The sequence below is a fragment of the Oncorhynchus mykiss genome, chromosome 26 (genome assembly GCF_013265735.2).
Source record: "Oncorhynchus mykiss isolate Arlee chromosome 26, USDA_OmykA_1.1, whole genome shotgun sequence".
Classification (NCBI taxonomy): domain Eukaryota; kingdom Metazoa; phylum Chordata; class Actinopteri; order Salmoniformes; family Salmonidae; genus Oncorhynchus; species Oncorhynchus mykiss.
In genome coordinates, this window is record NC_048590.1 from 33,863,336 (window position 1) to 33,885,814 (window position 22,479).

Genomic DNA, 22,479 nt, shown 5'->3' on the forward strand with positions numbered 1-22,479 from the left:
TACACACACGGACAGGCCTACATGCACAGCTCAAACACATCTACACACACACACACACACACACACACACACATGGGCAGGCCTACATGCACAGTTCAAACACATCTACACACACACACACACACACACACACCTACACACACGGGCAGGCCTACATGCACAGTTGAAACACATCTACACAAACATCTACACACACGGGCAGGCCTACATGCACAGTTCAAACACATCTACACGCACACACACATCTACACACACACACACATGGGCAGGCCTACATGCACAGCTCAAACATCTACACACACACACACACACACACATCTACACACACACACATCTACACACACACACATGGGCAGGCCTACATGCACAGTTCAAACACATCTACACACACACATCTACACACACACACACAAGCTTACAAAAACACAGATGCTTCCATTCTGCGATGCATAAAGTAGACCTAGCATAAAACGTGTGTCAGCGATTTGACAATAAATTGAAACACAAGGCCAGTATACTAGATTAGAAAGATTATGTGGAGGCTCTCCAAAATGTAACAAGATAAATCTGATTTCCTAAAAGTTTGGAGTTGGTTAAAAAAAATGCACCTCTCTACTTATTAATTCCAGCCTCAATTCTTTGAAATATGACTAAATTACAGTTACTGCACTAATACTATTTTCAGTCAGTATCCTCTTTTACTTACATTTTGTCAATTCAATGCCCTCTCTGGGATATCTAATTCACTTGTTACCCTATGAGGGTTGATGATCTATAGTTGTATTCATGTTATTACAATTCATTCCATGGATGGATTGAAAGTAAAATAGGAAATTATCCCCAACCCTAATGTGAATGATAGACTGCACATGTGCTCTAACAGTGATATACTGTATCCAGAGGAGTATAGTCTGTCTGTCTGTCTGTCTGTCTGTCTGTCTGTCTGTCTGTCTGTCTGTCTGTCTGTCTGTCTGTCTGTCTGTCTGTCTGTCTGTCTGTCTGTCTGTCTGTCTGTCTGTCTGTCTGTCTGTCTGTCTGTCTGTCTGTCTGTCTGTCTGTCTGTCTGTCTGTCTGTCTGTCTGTCTGTCTGTCTGTCTGTCTGTCTGTCTGTCTGTCTGTCTGTCTGTCTGTCTGTCTGTCTGTCTGTCTGTCTGTCTGTCTGTCTGTCTGTCTGTCTGTCTGTCTGTCTGTCTGTCTGTCTGTCTGTCTGTCTGTCTGTCTGTCTGTCTGTCTGTCTGTCTGTCTGTCTGTCTGTCTGTCTGTCTGTCTGTCTGTCTGTCTGTCTGTCTGTCTGTCTGTCTGTCTGTCTGTCTGTCTGTCTGTCTGTCTGTCTGTCTGTCTGTCTGTCTGTCTGTCTGTCTGTCTGTCTGTCTGTCTGTCTGTCTGTCTGTCTGTCTGTCTGTGTGTGTGTGTGTGTGTGTGTGTGTGTGAGAGAGAGAGAAAACACACTAACCTGATACTGGGGCTTGTACCACTGCTTCAGGTCCCAGTCCCATAGGATCATCTGAACGAGAGAAACACACACATCCGTCAGGAGGCCTTGCAAGGACGTGTGTGTTACAGATACATAACTCAGCAAAAAAAGAAACGTCCCTTTTTCAGGACCCAGTCTTTCAAAGATAATTTTAAAAAATCCAAATAACTTCACAGATCTTCTTTGTAAAGATTTTAAACACTGTTTCCCATGCTTGTTCAATTAACCATAAACTATTTATGAACATGCACCTGTGGAACGGTCGCTAAGACACTAACAGCTTACAGACGGTAGGCAATTACGGTCAGTTCTGAAAACTTTCTACTTTTTAGGCCTTTCTACTGACTCTCAAAAACACCAAAAGAAAGATGCCCAGGGTCCCTGCTCATCTGTGTGAACGTGCCTTAGGCACGCTGAAAGGAGGCATGAGGACTGCAGATGTGGCCAGGGGAATAAATTGCATTGTCCATACTGTGAGACGCCTAAGACAGCACTACAGGGAGACAGGACAGACAGCTGATCATTCTCAGACCACTGAGAATAAATGCCGTTGACAGTGAGAGGACGTTTCTTTTTTTGCTGAGTTTTTATATATATTTTATATATATTATATATATATATATGCACATGCAGGTATTCATTATTCACAACCAACAATTGTTGTTTTATCATAAGAGGTGAAGTAAGAGGTGAAGTACTTCAACACATGCATCAGTTCTAATACAATATGCATCAGTTCTAATACAATAGGTCCACAAAGAGAAACAGTCTATTTTACATTAGACATAGTGTAACTGTTGTAGCATATTAAAGAGGTCAATGAGAAACAGTCTATTTTACATTAGACATAGTGTAACTGTTGTAGCATATTAAAGAGGTCAATGAGAAACAGTCTATTTTACATTAGACATAGTGTAACTGTTGTAGCATATTAAAGAGGTCAATGAGAAACAGTCTATTTTACATTAGACATAGTGTAACTGTTGTAGCATATTAAAGAGGTCAATGAGAAACAGTCTATTTTACATTAGACATAGTGTAACTGTTGTAGCATATTAAAGAGGTCAATGAGAAACAGTCTATTTTACATTAGACATAGTGTAACTGTTGTAGCATATTAAAGAGGTCAATGAGAAACAGTCTATTTTACATTAGACATAGTGTAACTGTTGTAGCATATTAAAGAGGTCAATGAGAAACAGTCTATTTTACATTAGACATAGTGTAACTGTTGTAGCATATTAAAGAGGTCAATGAGAAACAGGCTATTTTACAACATTAGACATAGTGTAACTGTTGTAGCATATTAAAGAGGTCAATGAGAAACAGTCTATTTTACATTAGACATAGTGTAACTGTTGTAGCATATTAAAGAGGTCAATGAGAAACAGTCTATTTTACAACATTAGACATAGTGTAACTGTTGTAGCATATTAAAGAGGTCAATGAGAAACAGTCTATTTTACATTAGACATAGTGTAACTGTTGTAGCATATTAAAGAGGTCAATGAGAAACAGGCTATTTTACAACATTAGACATAGTGTAACTGTTGTAGCATATTAAAGAGGTCAATGAGAAACAGTCTATTTTACATTAGACATAGTGTAACTGTTGTAGCATATTAAAGAGGTCAATGAGAAACAATCCTTTTACAGTATTATACAGTGTAACTGTTGTAGCATATTAAAGAGGTCAATGAGAAACAGGCTATTTTACAACATTAGACATAGTGTAACTGTTGTAGCATATTAAAGAGGTCAATGAGAAACAGTCTATTTTACATTAGACATAGTGTAACTGTTGTAGCATATTAAAGAGGTCAATGAGAAACAATCCTTTTACAGTATTATATAGTGTAACTGTTGTAGCATATTAAAGAGGTCATCGAGAAACAATCCTTTTACAGTATTATACAGTGTAACTGTTGTAGCATATTAAAGAGGTCAACGAGAAACAGGCTATTTTACAACATTAGACATAGTGTAACTGTTGTAGCATATTAAAGAGGTCAACGAGAAACAATCATTTTACAGTATTATATAGTGTAACTGTTGTAGCATATTAAAGAGGTCAACGAGATAGTGTTGTTACTTTATTCACCTCTAGTAGTTACCCTCATGTGTTTACTTTTAGGTTATGATAGAATCAGGTCAAACAGCTTACATAGACGAATTACCAAACTGTGGACTTTCAACTGCTGTAGTGTTATTTAGGCCGACACACACAGAGAGAGCTATTGTGTCTATCTTATGCCTTTTGTAGAAAGGAAAAACACAAAATGCAAACCACCGCAACCAGCCAACCACAATGAAACGTCAACAATGGTACTCTCAGATCTTATCTAGCCCCCATTACGTCAATGACCAGCATTTCCACATGATCTGTCAGAGAAAAGTCACCAAACAGAGCTCAGTCTCACACAGACAAACTGCTACTATGCCACGAGTGTTAAACTTCCGTTGTCACATACTGGGTTGTAGGTTTACTTACGACACACTGCAACAACTAGAGTGGGTGTTGAATTGATGTGAATTGGTTTCGATAGGCCTAGATCTACAGTACAACCTCTAGAACGATACCATTTTTGCCATTTGTTGATATTATTTAATTCACTAGTTTGGCCTCATTTTGGACAGTATTTTCACTCCAATAAAACATTTTAAGTAGGATTGGCATATAAATGAGTTTAAATGATCAAACTACCACTTCTGGGGAGAATAAAATAACAGCAACAAACACCCAACAGTATCTGTGGATGATCTATAGTCTAGACCGAGCAGAACAGTCTGTCCTGAAGTAAATGTGTCTTGGGAGCAGTTTGCCATCATACTGGGTGATCACTATACATGTCCTCTCAGGGAGGAAGGAACACAGGTTAGTCGCCAGGTTAAAACCAGAGAGCAAACACTCATTCCCTCAAGACTCAGAGAGCATGTAGTCTTTCTACTGGCCACAAGGGTGTGTGCTAGAGGCATGTGGATGGATGCACACACTTCAAGGCCTCTGCTCTCTCTAGTCTTTAGTCACAGACCACCTCTCAGACTTAAACACAAAAACACACAGCAATTCACATCTAAATAGACACAAAGCCCAATCCCAGGCAGTATAAGCCTAGTCATTATGTAAGATTGAAGTAGACCAGTATGCACTCTCTTATAATTACACTGTAAATCATTGGTACATCGTTGATGCTTAAGTGTTAGTTCACTGGTCCCCAATGCACTGGAACATAGTGCAGGGCTATGAAAACAACCTCCTTTCTGCAATGTAAGAAAGCATTTATTATCCAGGTCTCTTTGTTTCACAAAATTGTAAACGTTGACATGAATCACATGAATCCAATGTGTAATCCTCAAAGACATTTGTTATTTAGCTTTAACTAACGTAGTAAATACAGATATCTTTGTGATCGCACAGGACACTTAGTCTAGGTTGTGTGTTCAGTAGTAGACTGCTACAGAGTGTGAGAGCAGGTGTGGTGAGGAGTGATGCACCCTGGGAGTGTGAGTGATACCAGTGCTGTTGTAAATAATAATTGAGTATCAGAGACCAAGAATTGCGACCAGAGATCCTCTGAATGAACACAGAAACCAAAGCATTTATGTCAGGGGAATGTCATCCCAAAACATATTTTAGCTGCATCAAAGGACACCAGATGCAAAGAATACGAGGCCATTTAATAGGTTAGATTGGATGACAAGTGTATCTGTGCTGCGCTTCTATGAGATGCCTCGTTCCTTCCTCTCCAATCAGAGGCAGTTTCATTGATCAGACCGGGATGCTCCGTGTTTGTCATCAGAATCTGTACAACGCGGCCAAACATTTAGTACAGCAAATAAGCACTGCCATGGCAACTCAGAGGCCAGCAAACAATGCTCCAAACGCCATGGCGACGGGATGGCGGGAGAGGGCCGGAGGAAAGATCTGTCGGACGTCTGTTTGTTTACAGAGAGAGCGGGGCGGAGGAGAGAGAGAGATGGGTCGGCGGGAGAGAGAGGGAGTGACAGAGGGAGAGAGAGGGAGTGACAGGGAGGGAGAGAGAGGCTGCCATGGAGTGAAGTGGTTGACGCAGTCGAGACGTGCTGCTGGCCTGGCTGTCAGACTGGAGCCAGGGAGTGTGTTCCTCAGACACGTGTGTCCCTCTGACGCTTTGTTCACACCTCTGTGAGCACACACGCACGGCCTGTTCATATCCCTCTGTACACTCTATGTTCCTCAACATGTAGTCTCATTCGAAAAATGCCAAGCTCTGTTCACACATGATTTGACAGTGAACGTAACAGTTCCAGAGACAGGGAAATGTGAGTCAACAGCAGAGTTCAATGGCCACAATACACAGGCCTGTTAGCTAGCCCCTGTGTGTGTAACAACAACATTATGCACGCACACACACACACACCTGCCTAATTACAGATTCACCAGTTTTTAGGTCAAAAGAGAGCATCATGTGTTATTGTTAACAAGAAAGAGGAGGATTGTCATGAGGATGAACACCTCCAAATAGGCTACACATACAAACACATATGTTTATGTAACATGGTACAATACTGTGTACAACTGTACCAATGCAAATACGTGTGCTACATCCTCTCATATTTTAACACAACTCTACTTGTAAATTCAAATGGAGGTAAACAAACTGGAACATTCTTATCTATATGAGAGGGTCACAATTGAGGCCTGATAAAGTCACAATATAGGGCCTAGTATAGTCACAATATAGGGCCTTGTATAGTCACAATATAGGGCCTAGTATAGTCACAATATCCAAATAGTCACAATATAGGGCCTGACAGTCACAATATAGCGCCTAATATATTCACAATATAGCACCTAGTACAGTCACAATATATGGCCTAGTATAGTCATAATATAGGGCCTAGTATAGTCACAATATAGGGCCTGAGTCACATTATAGCGCCTAATATATTCACAATATAGCGCCTAGTATAGGCACAATATAGGGCCAAATATAGTCACAATATAGGGCCTAGTATAGTCACAATATAGGGCCTAGTATAGTCACAATATAGGGCCTAGTATAGTCACAATATAGGGCCTAGTATAGTCACAATATAGGGCCTGATATAGTCACAATATAGGGCCTGATATAGTCACAATATAGGACTCAATATAGTCACAATATAGGGCCTAATATAGTCACAATATAGGGACTAATTCCTAATATACCAGACTGATTATTTGTTTACAGCTCAGGTGAAATGTGGTGAAGATAAACTGAACAAAAATATAAACATGCAAGAATTTCAAAGATATGAGTTACCGTTAATATAAAGAAACCAGTCAATTGAAATAAATTCTATGGATTTCATGACTTGGTCACATACACCTAAACAAAAGGTAGGGGGTGTGGATCAGAAAACCAGTCAGTATCTGGTGTGACCACCATTTGCTTCCTGCAGCTTGACACATCTACTTCACAGAGTTGATTGTGGCCTGTGGAATGTTGACCCACTCCTCTTCAATGGCTGTGCGAAGTTGCTGTATATTGACGGGAACTGGAACACAAATGTCGTACATGTCGATCCAGAGCATCCCAAACCTGCTCAATGGATGACATGTCTAGTTGAGTATGCAGGCCATGGAAGAACTGGGACATTTTCCGCTTCCAGGAATTGTGTACAGATCCTTGCGACATGGGGCTGTGCATAATCATGCTGAAACATGAGGTGATGATGGCAGGTGAATGGCATGACAATGGGCCTCAGGATCTCTTCATGGCATCTCTGTACTTTCAAATTGCCATCAATAAAATGTAATTGAGTTCGTTGTCTGTATTTATGCCTGACCATACCATAACCCCACCACCACCATGTGGCACTCTGTTTACAATGTTGACAGCAGCAAACTGATCGGCTACATGACACCATCTTCCCGGTACAGTTGAAACTGGGATTCATCCGTGAAGAGCACACTTCTCCAGCGTGCCAGTGGCCATCGAAGGTGAGAATTTGCCCACTGAAGTCGGTTACGACACCAAATTGCAGTCAGGTCCAGACCCCTAGTGAGGATGCAGAGCATGCAGATGAGCTTCCCTGAGACGGTTGGTGCAGAAATTATTCGGTTGTGCAAACCCAATCCGAGTGACTGGTCTCAGACAATCCCGCAGGTGAATAAGACGGATGTGAAGGTCCTGGGCTGGTGTGGTTACACGTGTCTGCTGTTGTGAGGCTGGTTGGACGTACTGCCAAATTCTCTAAAACAACGTTGGAGGCGGCTTATGGTATAGAAATTAACATTAAATTCTCTTGCAATGGCTCTGGTGGACATTCCTGCAGTCAGCATGCCAATTGAATGCTCCCTCAATACTTGAGACATCTGTGGCATTGTGTTGTGTGACAAAACTGCACATTTTAGAGTGACCTATTATTGTCCCCAGCACAAAGTGTACCTGTGTAATGATCATGCTGTTTCATCAGCTTCTTGATATGCCACACCTGTCAGGTGTATGGATTATCTTGGCAAAGGAGATATGTTCACTAACATGGATGTAAACAAATTGTGTATGAAACATTTCTGCGATCTTTTACTTCAGCTCATGAAACATGGGACCAACACTTTGCATGATGCGTTTATATTTTTGTTCAGTGTAATAAAAAAAAGTTTTCAAAATCTCAAATAGTTCATTGATTGAGAAGACCAAATTTGTTAGGTGTTTTGGTTCTTGGTGTGAGGTGAGGTATTTGTGAGGAGGGAGCTGTGTGTTGTGAGTGGCTGGGAAAGGGGAAAGTGTCAGTATGTGCGTTTCTCACCTGCCTGCCCCTAGCCCTGGGTTATGACAGAGAGCCGAATAACTCCACACTGACACGCTACAGCCCTCAACCCGCCCCGCCCCACCCGCCAACCAGGTCCAGCCTGTCAGGGAAGCACACCAAAACAACACGCTGGTCCTGCTGCAACACCAGCCATATCCTTTGATGGCTGATGACTGCCTGGCCTTAACTGTCAATAACACCCCCACAACCAAACCGGACATTTAACTACTCTACTGCAGTCTGCAGACAGACGGCTTGCCACACCATAGACCAGAGTTCCCCAACTGGCGGCCCGCGTGGTTTTATTTGGCCACCAAGTTTCTGAGCAAAAGAAAAATCTGTTCAAATTTATTTGAATTTTGGAAATATGATTTATAAAATATATGTATCTAGACACTTTCTGTTTTTGATATTGCTACTATGAAAGTAGCCATTTCACTGTATTGTTTACACCTTCTGTATCCTGTGCATGTGACAAATACACTTAGATTTAGTTTGATATAGTGTGTGTTTACCAGAGATGGTAATGTGAAGAACAACATGACCTGCACCAAAATCAGATTGGGATATAGACCAAGGACTAGATAGAGTATTTTTACCTAGAGTTTTTCCTTATTGCAGGCTACTACTTCGTCTTGAAATCTTTGGTTGTTTACTAAACTACTCACTCTGCTTAGCACATGGACTCACATGTGAATCTTTAAAAGAGATGGGTGGGGCTAAGGCTTAAGAGGGTGTGAACAAGTGTCAACAAAGAAGAACTCTCCAGTAGGTGTACCAAAACATTCAATGGCCATTTCCTCAAAAGTGTACAAGTTTAGCAACTTTCAAAGCAGAATTACTTTCCCATTGTTCCTCAACTGCAGTGGATGATATACCACGTTTTACCTCACAATTTTACATTTTGCTACATAGAACCGGATCCAGGTGGTGGGTCACACACACTATAAATACAGTTGAAGTCGGAAGTTTACATACACTTAGGTTGGAGTCATTAAAACTAATTTTTCAACCACTCCACAAATTTCTTGTTAACAAACTATAGTTTTGGCCAGTCGGTTAGGTCATCTACTTTGTGCATGACAAGTAATTTTCCCAACAATTGTTTACAGACAGATTATTTCACTTATAACTCACGGAATCACAATTCCAGTGGGTCAGAAGTTTACATGCACTAAGTTGACTGTGCCTTTAAACAGCTTGGAACATTCCAGAAAATTATGTCATGGCTTTAGAAGCTTCTGATAGGCTAATTGACATAATTTGAGTCAACTGGAGGTGTACCTGCTGATGTATTTCAAGGCCTACCTTCAAACTCAGTGTCTCTTTGCTTAACATCATGGGAAAATCAAAAGAAATCAGCCAAAACCTCAGAAAAAAAATTGTAGACTTCCACAAGTCTGGTTCATCCTTGGGAGCAATTTCTAAACACCTGAAGGTACCACATTCATCTGTACAAACAATAGTTTGCAAGTATAAACACCATGGGAACACGCAGCCATCATACCGATCAGGAAGGAGATGCATTCTGTCTCCTAGAGATGAACGTACTTTGGTGCAAAAAAGTACAAATCAATCACAGAACAACAGCAAAGGACCTTGTGAAGATGCTGGAGGAAACCGGTACAAAAGTATCTATATCCACAGTAAAACTCGTCCTATATCGACATAACCTGAAAGGCCGCTCCGCAAGGTACAAGCCATTGCTCCAAAACTGCCATAAAAAAGCCGGACTACGGTTTGCAACTGCACATGGGGACAAAGATCACACTTTTTGGAGAAATGCCCTCTGGTCTGATGAAACAAAAACAGAACTGTTTGGCCATAATGACCATTGTTATGTTTGGAGGAAAAAGGGGGAGGCTTGCAAGCCAAAGAACACCATCCCAACTGTGAAGCACAGGGGTGGCAGCATCATGTTGTGGGGGTTGGAATCGGACAGTTGGAATCGGACAGTTGGTACAGTTGGAATCGGACAGCAGCCAATCAAATTGTGGCAGCTGAGAAAAAGTTGTGCGTTGCAATGCAGAGGAATGTCGGTGGGTGAATCCAGTCGAAGCCCTCGGAAAGATGATACCCAAAATTATTAAAGACTACGCTGTAGTCAACAAAACGTAACTTGCAAAACATGCGGGAAGAAAATTAGACGGAGGCGCAACAACTTCCAACTTGGTTCGACATTTGAAGCTGCACAAAGAACGTTAGGTCGTGGCTAATATAGCCGACAGCTATATATAACTTTGCTTGTATAGCATGTAGGCTAACATAACATTAAGTCAATGAGCCTCCACACAGTCAGTCAGTGCGGGTACGTGATCATTACACCCAAGATTGAGCTACAATTCGGACTTGCCTGCCTTGACATGGGACTTGAGTGCTAAGGCTTGAGACTTACTTGTGACTTGTAAAACAATGACTTGTTCCCACCTCTGCAACAAAGTCAAGGTATTGGAGTGGCCATCACAAAGCCCTGACCTCAATCCTATAGAACATTTGTGGGCAGAACTGATAAAGCGTGTGCGAGCAAGGAGGCCTACAAACCTGACTCAGTTACACCAGCTTTGTCAGGAGGAATGGGCCAAAATTCACCCAACTTATTGTGGGAAGCTTGTGGAAGGCTACCCAAAACATTTGATCCAAGTTAAACAATTTAAAGGCAATGCTACCAAATACTAATTGAGCGAATGTAAACGTCTGACCCACTAGGAATGTGATGAAAGAAATAAAAGCTGAAATAAAGAATTCTCTACTATTATTCTGACATTTCACATTCTTAAAATAAAGTGGTGATCCTAAGACAGGGAAATTTTACTAGGATTAAATGTCAGGAAATGTGAAAAACTGAGTTTATATGTATTTGGCTAAGGTGTATGTAAAACCTCAGACTTCAACTGTTGAAAAGTATATCAATTCAGCTATTTCAGCCACACCCGCTGCTGACAGGTGTATAAAATCACCATCGACCAGGTATTCCCAAACTTGGGTACGTACGCGCAATGCCGTCGCGGGGACGCCAAATAAAATATGAATCCATTTTCTTTCTCTCACATTGTCAAACAGTACATTTATATTTTCCAACGGGGCTATACATTTGGGTCAGGTTTTTCTCTCGCCTAGGTAGCCTCGGTTCACTGCCAAAAATTAAATTAAACTATCTAGTGTTCAGTGAAATAACACCACTATGTCAAATACAGGAAGCCTAGTCAAATAATTAACATCCAATCACATTAACCGTTACTCTCTCGCGAGAAACCCTCACTCTTGCGCAGACATTTAGAAACGAAACATGACAATTTGAAAAATAAGCCACAGGAGTTTTTTTAGCGAGAATAAAGATTACTTTGTATAAAAGCAACAGATACCATTAATAAGAAGGGCCTAGAAGCGTCTCATATGTTGAACTACCGAGTGGCTAGGACAGGCAAGCCCCATACTATTGTGGAAAACTTAATTCTTCCTGCTGCCGCGGATATGGCTGGAACAATGCTGGGAGGAAAGGCCCACAAAACTATACAGACAATACCTTCATCAAACAACACTTTCACAACGCATCAGTGACATGGCAAGAGATGTTTTGAAACAAGTACTGCTTCGCATACAAGCCAGTGAATTATATGTGTTACAGCTGGATGACTCAACAGACGTGGCGGGCCTGGCACAGCTCCTGGTATATGTCCGTTATGTTTATGGAGCGTCAATTAAGGAAGACATCCTCGTCTGCAAACTACTGGAAACCAGGACAACATGAGAGGATATTTTTAAAGTACTGGACAGCTTTGTGACATCAAATGGACTTTGGTGGTCAAGATGTGTTGTATCTGTACTGATGGAGCAAAAGCCATGACAGGGAGACACAGTGAAGTGGTAACACGCGTGCAAGCAGTTGCTCCAGACACCACTTGGGTACACTGCAGCATCCACCGAGAGGCTCTTGCTGCCAAAGGAATACTTGACAGCTTGAAAGGCATTTTGGACACTACAGTGAAAATGGTTAACTTGGTTAAAACAAGGCCCCTGAACTCTCGTGTATTTTCTGCATTATGCAATGATATGGGCAGCGACCATGTAAAGCTTTTACAACATACAACAGAAGTGTGCTGGTTATCAACGGGAAAATTATTGACATGTTTAAAAAAACAATTTTTTATTGAGAGACGAGCTTAAAGTTACATTTACTGGCGATAATTTTCACTTGTCTGACCACTTACATGATGACGAGTTTCTCAGACGACTGGCCTATCTGGGTGATGTTTTTTCTCTCCTGAATCTGAATCTAGGATTACAGGGACTCTCCGCAACAATTTTCAATGTGCGGGACAAAATTGAGGCTATGATTCAAAAGTTGGAGCTCTTCTCTGTCTGCATTAACAAGGACAACACACAGGTCTTTCCATCATTGTGTGATTTTTTTTGTGTGCAAATGAACAAGCTTACGGACATTGTCAAAAGTGATATAGCAAAGCACCTGAGTGAGCTGGGTATGCAATTACGCAGGTACTTTCCCAAAACTGACGACAGAAACGACTGGATTCGTTATCCCTTTCATGCCCTGCCTCCGGTCCACTTACTGATATCTGAACAAGAGAGCCTCATTGAAATTGCAACAAATGGTTCTGTGAAAATTTAATTTAAATCAGAAGTCACTGACAGATTTCTGGATAGGGCTGCGCTCAGAGTTTCCGTGCTGAAGCTTGCGTTAAAATCATCTGTCTTCTGCTGCAACACTACCGAGCTCCAAACTGCCTCTGGAAGCAACGTCAGCACAATAACTGTTCTTCGGGAGCTTCAAGCCTAAGATCACCATGCGCAATGCCAAGAGTAGGGTAGGGTGGAGTGGTGTAAAGCTCGCCACCATTGGGCTCTGGAGCAGTGAAAACACGTTCTCTGGAGTGATCACGCTTCATCATCTGGCAGTCCAACGGACAAATCTGGGCTTAGTGGATGCCAGGCGAATGCTACCTTCCCCAATGCATAGGGCCAACTGTAAAGTTTGGTGGAGAAGGAATAATGGTCTGGGACTGTTTTTCATGGTTTGAGCTATGCCCCTTAGTTCCAGTGAAGTGACATTTAACGCTACAGCATACAATGACATTCTAGATGACTATGTGCTTCTAACTTTGTGGCAACAGTTTGGGGAAGGCCCTTTCCTGTTTCAGCATGATAATGCACCCATGCACAAAGCGAGGTCCATACGGAAATGGTTTGTCGAGATCGGTGTGGAAGAACTTGACTGGCCTGCACAGAGCCTGATCTCAACCCCATCGAACACCTTTGGGATGAATTGGAAAGCCGACTGCAAGCCAGGCCTAATCGCCCAACATCAGTGCCCGACCTCACTAATGGTCTTACGGCTGAATGGAAGCAAGTCCCTGCAGCAATGTTCTAACATCAAGTGGAAAGCCTTCCCAGAAGAGTGGAGGCCATTATAGCAGCAAAGGGGGAACCAACTCCATATTAATGCCCATGATTTTGGAATTAGATGGTCGATGAGCACGTGTTCATATAGTTTTTGTCATGTAGTTTATGTGATCATATACAAATGTAAGCAAGGTTTGAAATGATTATGTTTAAGTCAAATATTATATCGGTCAATTTGCAGCCTACAAATGATTTTGTGGTCTGTTGGTTTATTCTGTAGGTTGGATTACTTTGAACATCATTGGTGACAGTTTTAAAGCTTTTGAAAAAGCTACGATCAGAGCATGTGACAGGAGCAATAATAAATATTCTGTTACACTCTTCAGTTGGCTCCACTTTCTTATATTGAGAGTGTCATGACTGGCCTGTTCGGGTCAGGATACCATGGACCACATTCCTACAAGAGACATCTCTCACACCCACCAGAGTGGGAGAGATCGAGAGGTATCGAGGTGGGGGGTTTTATGACACCTCACGCCCATTGTAAATCTCAAGGCAGCAGACAAAATCTCTTTGTCCTCTCACTGTGGAGGAATGGAAAGTATGATGGGCCTATGGAGAACCTACCTCAGAACAGTAACATGCAATAAATGGACTTTGGGACCATATGACAATTTGGGAAATAGAAACTCAATAAAACCACATTTTCCCATGGTGCCCCAGGTTACTGAGTTAATAATTACCTAATTCATTTAATCACGTAATTATAAACAGTTAATAATTTGATGAACAGCAGTCGTCACATTAATCAATCCAATGTCATGACAAGAGGCTTGAAGAATGATTATTGTGATACATTCTCAATGAAGTATATGCAATTAACATTTGTCCAGAGAATCAATGACTGAAAGACGTATTTTCAAAGTCTGTAAATGCTGTATTTTCAATGTCTGGAAAATCCGTAATGTTTTTTTGTTTTGATCCCTTTTTCTCCCCAATATCGTGATATCCAATTGGTAGTTACAGTCTTGTCCCATCGCTGCAACTACCGTATAGACTTGGGAAAGGCGAAGGTTGAGAGCCATGCGTCCTCCGAAACACGACCTGCCAAGCCACACTGCTTCTTGACACACTGCTCGCTTAACCCGGAAGCCAGCCGTACCAATGTGTCGGAGGAAACACCATACACCTGGCGACCGTGTCAGCTTGCAGGCGCCCGGCCAACCACAGGAGTTGCTATAGCACGATGGGATAAGGACATCCCGGCCGGCCTAACCCTCCCCTGACCCGGGCGACGCTGGGCCAATTGTGCACCGCCTCATGGTCTCCCGGTCTCAGCCGGCTGCAACACAGGCCGGGATTGAATCCGGATCTGTAGTGACGCCTCAAGCACTTAGACTGCTGCGCCACCCAGGAGGCCGAAAATATAATTTTTTAAAGTCCAGAAAATAAGTATTTTCGTCTTTCATTCAGCACCTAAAATGCACCTGATTTCAACGTCTGGAAAAGATGTCTAAAAGATGTCATTTTGCATACCCGGTTAATCTTTATCATAACTTAGTCTTGAATATTCTCCTAAAACACAGCAGTGATTTGTGCTGTTAATCAGTCCAAACCAGTCTTACACTGACCTGTTTGTTATATTTCCCCTAAACTAGCACTGAGTGTGAGATCAGATAGGTTAGAAATCATAAAAGCAGGGTAATGAGTGCGAGGGGGAATGCGAGAAGGGGGACACAGGCAGCTGGGGATTTGTATGGAGAGGAGCAGGTCAGTGCTGACGTCAGCCGCTAGAGAGACACAGCGCGTCAGCAGCCCTCTTTAGACACACACACAGATAATGAGGACAGAGCTCTTAGAGTCCCAGACAAAGTCACATCTGGGAAGAAATATGGCCATTACACACAGAAATACACATCTACAGAGAGCACACACACACAACAAAGATAAGAGACACTGAGTAGCCTAAATGGCAGAAGGAGACACAAGAACAAATATATCCATAGGGTGGTTCACTAGTCTGCATCGCTGTGAAAAGAGCTGTCCTTAGCTAAGTAGATCACTGTAGCCTGCCTGCAGTCAGTCTCTGCTGCTCTATTCTACCCCCATGGTACGGATGGCCTGGATTGTAATCCAAAGTCTTGGCAGGGGGACTGACGTAGTGAGGAGGGTGCAGGGGACCAGCCGGTGGTCTCAGCCTCAGCCGTGTCGCCAGGGCAACCTGGCAGGACCATGGAACATTCTTGGAGTGGGGAATGGGGTTGGAGGACAGCGTCATCCTTGGCTTTTCACACCAGTCTACCACTTCTCCTCTCAAGTGTTGATCTGGGGCTGCACCGTGATACCCCAGACCAAGCAGGCAGTCCCCCATGGCTTGCCTGCGCCCCTCTCTCGCTCTCTCATACCAGCGATGGAGATATTATCATATTAACCTGGATTTTTACAATATGAAATATGTCTAAAGAAACCATTCAATTGTGGAGGGGTATGAGTATATCGCCTATGGTAGATAATTCAGCCAAAAATAAACAGTTGTTTATTTCCTTCAAATACACTGTTGTGCGGAGTTGTCTTTATTTGGCTGGACAACAAAAGCCTTTAATCACAAGGTCTCTTTGTGATTATGTCTGTATGTCACAGGATCGCTCAAACGTACCATGATAAGTCCTAATTCTTAGGCAAATCTGCCAGCAAAGTCCATTTCATCAGATTATACTCGAATTGAACAATGCACTGTCCATTTCATCAACCCAAAATGAATAGAGTTGAGGGCAATAGGTGTGTGTGTGTGTGTGTGTGTGTGTGTGTGTGTGTGTGTGTGTGTGTGTGTGTGTGTGTGTGTGTGTGTGTGTGTGTGTGAGCTTATGTCTGTCTGTATGCTAGTTGAGGACCCTATTACTCTGAAAAGTTTTGAGGATTCAACCACCTCTAGATGAGCTAGCAGCTAAATCCTCCTGCTGCTGCAGGACATGGAGGACAGAGAGATCCAGGACACCAAACCAAACACCACCAGCGCAATGACGGCATCCAAATACAGCCAGCAACACATACTGTTGACCCTGCAATAGACTGCCTTCCTGTCTAGGCCTTGTACATGAAGCTGTCTCACGCTACAGAAAAAGGGGACATGCTCCTGCCCTATGGGCTGTTCTGGCTTGAACAAGGCTACTTAAGGCAACTTTACTTTTGGAGGGGAGGGTTGGTTTCCTGGCTCTGTGTGTGGATCTGATGGCCAGCTGTGGCCCCTCACAGGGAAACACCAGAGACCAGACCAGAGACAAACCACCAAGGGAAAGAAATACAGTCATGCAACATGGAACTCCTGAAAAGTAGATGGAAAAGTGTGTCCTGAGCCAGAGCCAGGAGCTGATCCCAGCACTGTGATGAGGGATGTGGACTGGAAGACGGGGATAGGGTCCACAACGGGGACTGGGACTGCAACAGGGAATGGGATGGAGCTTGGACAGGGAGTCGGACATGGACATAGAGAGTGATTGGGAGGGAGACACTGGGCTCGGCATCCTGTCTCGAGACGGACAGGACCCGTTGTGGATGCGGACGTCTGCGAGTCACGGCAGACATGCCCAGTCTTGGCTGCCCTTCCTCTGCCCATAGCTTGCCTCTCCTCTCCACATTCTTGGCACAGCATAGAAACACAGAACAGGAGCACTACAAACAATTCACAATGGGTTTTAACTAGGCAAAAAAAAAAATGAAACCTGACAAAAATACAAATGCCACCAAATTAAACCTGTACACAGCAACATGGTTTTGATTGGAGTCAGTCGTGTGTGTGTGTGCGCGCATCTGGGCCACCGAAAAGCCTGTCTGTACCTGGTCCAGGAGTGTGACCAGCTGCTGCAGCTCAGTGATTTACATCTCTCCTGCCCGGGGCCACCTGCCTGCAGCCCGCAGCCCAGACAGAGCTGATGACGCAGGCCTGTAGAAGGCCAGGTCTCCCCCCCGCCGGAGCCTAACCATTACCACCCCCTCTCCCTCCAAACCACTACCCAACCCCTGCACCACAGCAATTAATGAACCACAGAGAGAGACTCCCACGTTAAGCTCCCCCAGGGACTGACTCTGCCCGGGCCACCGCTCCAGCCCCTGTCCATCCAGAGGTTTGACAGCTGTGGAACAGGGGCAGCCCCAGGGCATGGGCCAGAAGGCTAGAGAGCAGGGCCCAGACAGGTCACCAGAGGCCTGCTCCTCCAGGGCCTGGCTCTGGGACAGGACGCCCAGCGAGTGTTTGTGGCGCCTGGCGAGAGAAACTCAATCCAGTCAAGCAGTAAATCTAAAGTGAAAGTGTTGTGCTGTTGCTCTGTTCTGCTGTGAAGCCCCAGCTCTGAAGCCTTCTTCTCCTTGTGATGTTTTACTTCCCATCTCCTATTAGCAGATCTCTACCTCACTCTACTACCTGCAGTCTTCTCTGCCCTCTCATATGTCTCTACTACAATAAGGGCTGTTGTTATGGAGGGGAAGGATCATCAACCTGGTTCAGTTTTGTTTAGGATTAGAAAATAACAGAAAAAGACAGTGAAACAATTTACAGAGCAGAGAGAGATAAATAAATATACTCCAGTTGTTATGAATGTACGTGTGTAAGACAGACTTGCCTCCAGTATTTAGGCTAAAAGGAGTTGATGAGGTGACTGACAGGGTATTATGTTGAAACAGGAATGCGGAGCTTAGAGGAGAAAATCTCAGCTCAACTGTCAGCTCTGCTTCTCATAGTTGAGGTTTTGCTCCTGGCTGCAGGCCAGACGGAGCGGAGCTTGCATAATGACAAACACGTGTTTTGCAGGAACAACAAAAATGCCACAGTCTGAGTAAGGTCAACCATATTACGTCAATGATGAACTTTTTCCCACAATGGCATGTTTCAGTCTCAAATGGCCCATTACAGTTCTGCTGTGCTCACTACCATAACTCTACAGAAGAACAGCCACCACGGCTCAGCTTAGACAAAGAACACAGGATTGGACCACTTTGTTCCCAAAGTTGATTAAAAGGCAACTTGAGAATTGTGGATCTAAAACTATGGTTTGAAACTATGGTCTGTTTCAGAGAAAGTTTGTCATGTTTTCTGATATATTTTTGGATATAAAATGCCTGATGGAATATCTGTCAAATAAGCTCCCCTGGAACATCCACCTTTTACAACAACAAACCGATTTACAGGAGACTAGGTGATCATTCCAGATGGGACTTTCCTGGAAAGCCGAGGAGCTCTAGGGGTTGTGTGACAGGCAGTGTCCAGCCGTCACACACAGGACAGGAGTGAGATATAGGCTATTCCCTTCACTCACCAAGCCAAAGCAAAGGCCACAACTCTGCCGAAACGCACCACTAACACACTGCTGGCATCCAAGTCTTCACTGTAGCCCTTTACACTCGTAACCATATACGGGTTGAAAATGTCAGATTTGGGCACTGAAAAGCGCCTAAATTGGAACGCAGTAGCTTCACAGTAACATCCTATAAATTGTGTCAGTTCTCAGTGTCTCTGTGTAACAGCTCTGTTTGGGTTTTGATTGACAGCCGTTCTGAACTTGAGCACCCCCTCCCTGCTGCTAATTGGGCAACTGCTAGGGGAGCTAAAGAAAATGTAAAAAATACACTTTACAGGTGAAGACACTTCTTTGGGTCATACAAGTTCATTGAAATGACTTAGGAAGTGTGCACACTTTGGAGAGAAGCGTGGCCACTTGGACACACCAGTTATTCCTCTCACTCAAACCCTTGTCATTTTTTTTGTCTTATGTTGCACCTATCCCACATTTTCCTGGAATATTCTTATCATGTTACTAAATGTATCCAGAGTATTTTCAGATTTTATTATCAACAAATGCTGAAATCAAATCAGCATATAATTAATGATATGTGAATCCTATAGGATTCTACTGGAAAATCACTAATCAGGATTTTATAGGCCTATATCGTAATAGATTAATAGATTAGCTACATGATCAGAGACAATTATTTTTTTCAATAAAAGCATTCCTTGCGCATTGTTTAAAAGGGAAAATAAATTCAATCTACAAACAGTTTTGTTTTCTGACATGTGAGTTTATATTTTGATTCACATATAATGTATTATATGCTGATTGATTTCAATGAGCGATGATGAGGAAGAATTAGAAAAACAAGGAAAAATTTGTTTTCAATTTCATGAAATATCCAAAACAGAACCCCGAGCAAAATGTGGAGATTCCATTTATATAGTTATGAACAAGCAAATAACAAAAACACTGCAATTCTGAGAAGATAGGCCTGATAATACAATTTATATACCTCAGATTAAAAAAAAACATAACATGTATATTCCCAGTAAAAGGGATTTAATCTCAGCGAGAGGAGTTTGATCCAAAGTTTATTGGCGACCGCTCAGTAAATCATCGTCCTAGAAATAGATGTAGGCAGTGTGCTGTGTTTCGTGCACGTTAAGTTTCATCTTTGCTTAATATCCCCTCGACTTGGACCTCAGCAATGCACCAGCCGACAGGCTTTAGAGCAAATAGGGATCCATGATCTGTGGAGAGTATGGGCAGGGTGCCCTGGCAGCATAAATACCTGGAATAGTCCTTCTCAATCATAAGCACTCCTTTTTGCTTTACTTTCATTTGCTGATCTGCGTGTTCATAAAAAGATCCCGGGTTTATCTACATTTAACACAAGCAATTATGAAAGAGAATGTTGACCCAGTGACGCACAAAATGGACAATTTGTGCGACAGCCCGGGCAGCTTCTATATTTCACCTGAAATTTATGAACAGATAATTTATGGATGTGAAATAACTTTGTAGGTCCTCTCCTGAGTGGCTCGACTGTTTCCACTCCCCTTTCAACATCCCATGAGTCCAGTGGAACCATCAACCCTGGATTCTTCATTGGCCAGAAGTTCTGTTTACAGAACCTCTTTCTCTTGGTGATCTAACTGTGTGGAAGAACATGTTCGCTGACAATATTTTCAGCACATCTTTTGGCATTTTTAAGTGTTTACATACAGGAACTATAAAACATTCCAACCTCCCTAGCTCACTACATGTCCAAGTCAAAATGTGGGCTAGGCCTACTGGTGTTGTGGAAGTAACTTTTCGAGAGGACAGACGGCAGGCAGGCAGGCAGGCATTTATACTGTAATTACACTGTGAACGATGGGGAGAGTATTAGAGGTTTGTACTCTTCAGAGCTCATAGGGGTGACATTACATCCAGAAACCTGGCCTACTGTACAAACCAAGAGAAAACTCCTGCTGTTGGCTGACTTCAGCCTGGTGTGGCCCTTACACACTCAGAGACCAAGCTTGTAGTGTATTTTGACATTTCCATGGCAGGCCATTCAAAAACATACCTAAATGATCATCACAATCTAGAACAGGGGGTCTTCAACTTTTTCAGCCTGGGACCCAAATGAGAAATTCTGTGTTTTCCTTGGACCCAAGCTTAGGAAAATATGCAACTATATGTAAATATTGGTACATTTCATTGCCTTTATGCCTAAAACAAAAACAATATAGTCAAAAACAAATAATGAAATAGAAATGTAATTTCTATTCCTATTTATTTTTTCCCATTAAAAACACAAATCTGTATAGGTTGGAACTGTTGATGTTACAATACATCATTTTAATTCTGAACTGGAATAAACTGATTGATCACATCACACGGATGTAAACCAGAAAAAACACACACAGTCCTAATGAGAGGTGTGGGGCTGGTTGAAGTTTTCAATAAGCATGTCTATTCTGGGCTCAGTTTTTGACAGTCTAACACTGAGGTCATGCTCAGCATTGAGCCCATTTCCTGAAATGGCGCCGGAGGAACAGCGATTACTCACCTCGAACTAAACAAAGATTTGTTCTTGAACGAGCCCGATGCGAAGGATATACTGCTTTCTTTGGAACGGGCCTAAATCCCCGTCATTTGCATAAAGAAAAGACGGAGAGGCCTTCTGAGAATTCTTGGCGAGTGAGTAAACTCCCTCTACCATCAGTCCTATTAGCCACCGTACAATTATTGGATAACAAAATGGATGAGCTCCGATCAAGGATATCCTACCAATGGGACATTAAAAACTGTAATATCTTGTGTATCACCGAGTCGTGGCTGAAGAACGACATAGATAAACATCTGGCTGGGTTTTTGGTCCATCCGCAAGATAGAACAGCTGCCTCCGGTAAGACAAGAGGTGACGATCTGTGTCTTTTTGAAATAACAGCTGGTGCACAAAATCTAATATTACAGAAGTCTCAAGGTTTTGCTCGCCTGCGGTAGAGTATCTCATTAAAAGCTGTAGGCCACACTATTTACCAAGAGATTTCTCATCTATATTTTTCAAAGTTGTCTATTTGTCACCACAAACCGATGCTGGCACTAAGACGGCACTCAACGAGCTGTATAGGTCCATAAGCAAACAGGAAAATGCTCATCCAGAGGCAGCTCTCCTAGTGGCCGGGGACTTGAATGTAGGGTAACTTAATTAGTTAGTTCCTCTGTCCAGTGTCTGTTTTCTTTTGCCCATCTTAATCTTTTATTTTTATTGCCCAATCTGATACGGCTTCTTCGTTGCAACTCTGCCTAGAAGGCCAGCATCCCGGAGTCACCTCTTCACTGTTGACGTTGAGACTCATGTTTTGCGGGTACTATTTAATGAATCTGCCAGTTGAGGACTTGTGAGGCGTCCGTTTCTCAAACTAGACACTAATGTACTTGTCCTGTTGCTCAGTGGTGCACCTCCCACTCCTCTTTCTATTCTGGTTAGAGACAGTATGTGCTGTTCTGTGAAGGGAGTCGTACACAGTGTTGTACGAGATCTTCAGTTTCTTGGCAATCTCTCGCATGGAATATCCTTCATTTCTCAGAACAAGA

The 22,479-nt window shown here is 42.8% G+C and overlaps 1 protein-coding gene across 2 annotated transcripts in view; it reads right to left on the reverse strand.

Moving 5' to 3' along the window:
* The window catches only part of LOC110506676 (cGMP-inhibited 3',5'-cyclic phosphodiesterase B), an 81,980-nt gene that overhangs the window by 17,326 nt on the left and 42,175 nt on the right, over nucleotides 1-22,479 (reverse strand). For both annotated transcript variants that reach the window (XM_036963255.1, XM_036963254.1), the window contains exon 2: nucleotides 1,454-1,504. In XM_036963255.1, the coding sequence (XP_036819150.1) occupies nucleotides 1,454-1,504 (51 nt within the window). The remainder of the gene's footprint in view (nucleotides 1-1,453; nucleotides 1,505-22,479) is intronic.